The sequence below is a fragment of the Vicia villosa genome, linkage group LG3 (genome assembly GCF_029867415.1).
Source record: "Vicia villosa cultivar HV-30 ecotype Madison, WI linkage group LG3, Vvil1.0, whole genome shotgun sequence".
Lineage (NCBI taxonomy): Eukaryota > Viridiplantae > Streptophyta > Magnoliopsida > Fabales > Fabaceae > Vicia > Vicia villosa.
In genome coordinates, this window is record NC_081182.1 from 137,762,074 (window position 1) to 137,764,888 (window position 2,815).

The 2,815-nt window shown below is 35.3% G+C and overlaps 1 protein-coding gene across 1 annotated transcript; it reads left to right on the forward strand.

Annotated features, from left to right (window-relative positions):
• Positions 1–232: 232 nt before the first annotated feature.
• On the forward strand, positions 233–1,639 carry LOC131659041 (uncharacterized). Its single transcript, XM_058928285.1, has 3 exons — positions 233–502; positions 635–832; positions 1,625–1,639. The coding sequence occupies exons 1-3, from the start codon at positions 233–235 to the stop codon at positions 1,637–1,639; spliced, it is 483 nt and encodes a 160-aa protein (XP_058784268.1).
• Positions 1,640–2,815: the final 1,176 nt, after the last annotated feature.

Consider the following 2,815-nt stretch of genomic DNA (forward strand, 5'->3'; position numbering starts at 1 on the left):
TCGAGATCTGAATTTAAATGTTTCAGTTTCTAATGTTAATATGATCATTCAAGCTTATGCAAGCTGGAACAACCTTAGCCATGTTCATCAAAATCGAGTAAATTTTATTTACCCTCTCTCATTTAAGCTGCATTGGATTCTGTCATTATAGTTTGTTTAATACTTTTTTTACCTTGTGTTAACATGATTACCTGCTTCCCTATTTTTATGGTGGTTGGTGATATCTAATAGGATGCATTTTTCTCCAACATATGGTGGTAACTCTACGATTGACGCAATCCACAAGAGAAATTATTACATAATCCCCCAAAACAAACTTGGTCAGGATATATTTATACGTGCTACGGAAGCCAGTGGACTGCAAAATATAATTATGATGCCATCTGGAGATATGAAGGCCGTGAAAGTACTTGTATCCAAAGATATGCTAGAATCTCATTTGAGGGGTGAACTTTGTAAAAATATAAGAACAATGGTGACGATCATCATAGCAGAAGCACAGGTATCGTTTTGTTCTTTTGTGGCTTACAATTTATATTTGATTTTGGCAGTCTCAGTGTTCAGATTTACTAACCCTATCAATTTTGCAATACTCTATGCAATTGCCTATGGAATTTTCATATTTCTAATGCAGTTTCCTCGAGTTGGAGGCTCAGATTCTCAGCAATATGTGGTGGTTGTCCGGCTTTCTCCTAATCCAAGTCTTCCTAATGATGCACTGCTTCATCAACAGAGTGCGCGCACATGTGGGAGAAGGGAAAATCAATTGTTTCCTTCCGATCTTGAGTTAGTCCAGTGGAATGAAATATTTTTCTTCAAAGTTGATTCACTAGTACTTGATGCTTTTTTTTCCTTTCATTTACTCTTTCTCAAGGTCAAATAATGTAGGAGATTACTGTCATTTATGCTTTCATTTACCAATGACCAAAGTTATTTGGAATAGATTATTTCAATATTTTCTAGCCCTGAATTTCTAAAACATTTGGCTCTGTTTGCACGAATAAGTTTTTAGATATTAGAATGGGTGGGAGGGAGGGAGGGAGGCTATTGATTTGATTATTGTGAATCTGTATTGTGCTACTATTAAATGAAGAGAAGCTTTTATATCTTTCTCTTATCCTGCACTAACAATGGATAGCTGTCAGTTACAACGGGCAGCTCTCACTAACTGACTCTCTTCTTTATACCTGTCTATTACAATAGACAGCTGTCACTAACTAACTCATCTATACTCATATGGTTTGATACTATCGATATAAAATATTAACCACTCCTTGTGTGTCGTTGCAAGTTATATTGTTTGTTGCATAAGGAAGGATGAAGAGGAATCTCTAGATCGTAAAACCTAGAGCTAATAGTGCCATTTAAAGTAATGGGGAAACTACTTAAATGTTTATTGCTGCAGTCTCATATGGTTTGATACTTTTATTGGACTAAAATAAGTACAAATCAAATGGCTAATTAAAATAAAAACATGGAGAATAATATCAGAATCACCTGATTCTCTTACATACATTTTATTGTTTCTGTGCTTATCTCCATATTCGTTTTCACCTTTATATTATTTTGTTTTTGGTTTTCTTTTATTCTGTTTTGTGATTGTAATGGTTTGATGCAATTGCAGGACATTGAAGGGTAAAAAGGTTACAGTTGCTGGCAAGAAAAAAAAGTAGATATTTAGCATCCTTTTGACTTGTGTAAAAAATAACAATGTTTTGGATGATGCAATTGTTTTCATTGATTTGGATGTAATTTTGTTGTTGTTTATTAGTATATATATATATTCTTAGCATCTTAGCATATAAAAAATACAAAGTTTATTAGTATATATATATATATATATATATATATAATCTTAGCATCTTAGCTCTGAAAAATAGATTTTTTTGTGGTTGTTTATATGGTGTTGGGTTTGATGTTTATATGTGAAATTTGTAATGGTATATACAGGTGCAAAATATGGTGAAAACCTGGGGCAAGCCTTTTTTAAATAGATACATTTTAAAATTTCGTGGGCATTAGACAGCGCTTTAAAAGAGAAGCGCTGCCTAAAAGCTCTTTAAAATTTTGTTCAGAAAAGCGCTGCCTAAAGAGGGCCTTAACAGCGCTTTTAAGACAAAAGCGCTGGCTAAAGTGGGTCTTTAGCAGCGCTTTTAAGAGGCTTTTTCTTAAACATTGTTTCAGAAAAGCGCTGTCTAAAGGGGGCCGTTAGCAGCGCTTAGCGCTTTTAATAGAAAAGTGTTGTCTAAAGGGGGCCTTTAGCAGCGCTTTATAGGTAAAAGTGCTGGCTAAAGGGTGCCTTTAGCAGCGCTTTCAAGGTGAAAACAAGTGTTGCCTTTACCTACGGCAGCGGGGGAATAGACAGCGCTTTAAAGCGCTGCCTAAAGCCAAAAAAAGCGCTGTCTTTTTCCTTGTTTGGCGTAGTGAGAGCATCCTCAAAGAGTCAACCACAATTTTGGGATTAGTACATAACACACATTTTCTTAAATCAAAACATCCCCAGTGGAGTCATCTCTAGCAGTGGAATCATCCCCTTAGAGTCAGTCTCAAACTCTCAGTTTAAGCCTCAAGTTTGGGCCTTCTGCAAGCCAGTCAAATCCAAATCTCTTATACAATAGATAGATGTGATTTATCTCTACGAAGAGACGTTTCTCCTATTTTTCCATATTCAATCATACAAACATTTTCAGTTCAACTTCAATACATTCTCCCATTTAGGATTTTAAAAGGCATGCTCCGAGGAACACACACCAAGACTTGTTTCCTTTACCTAAACTGGTTGAGAATTGTTCTTTCATTCAAGAGACTGTGACTG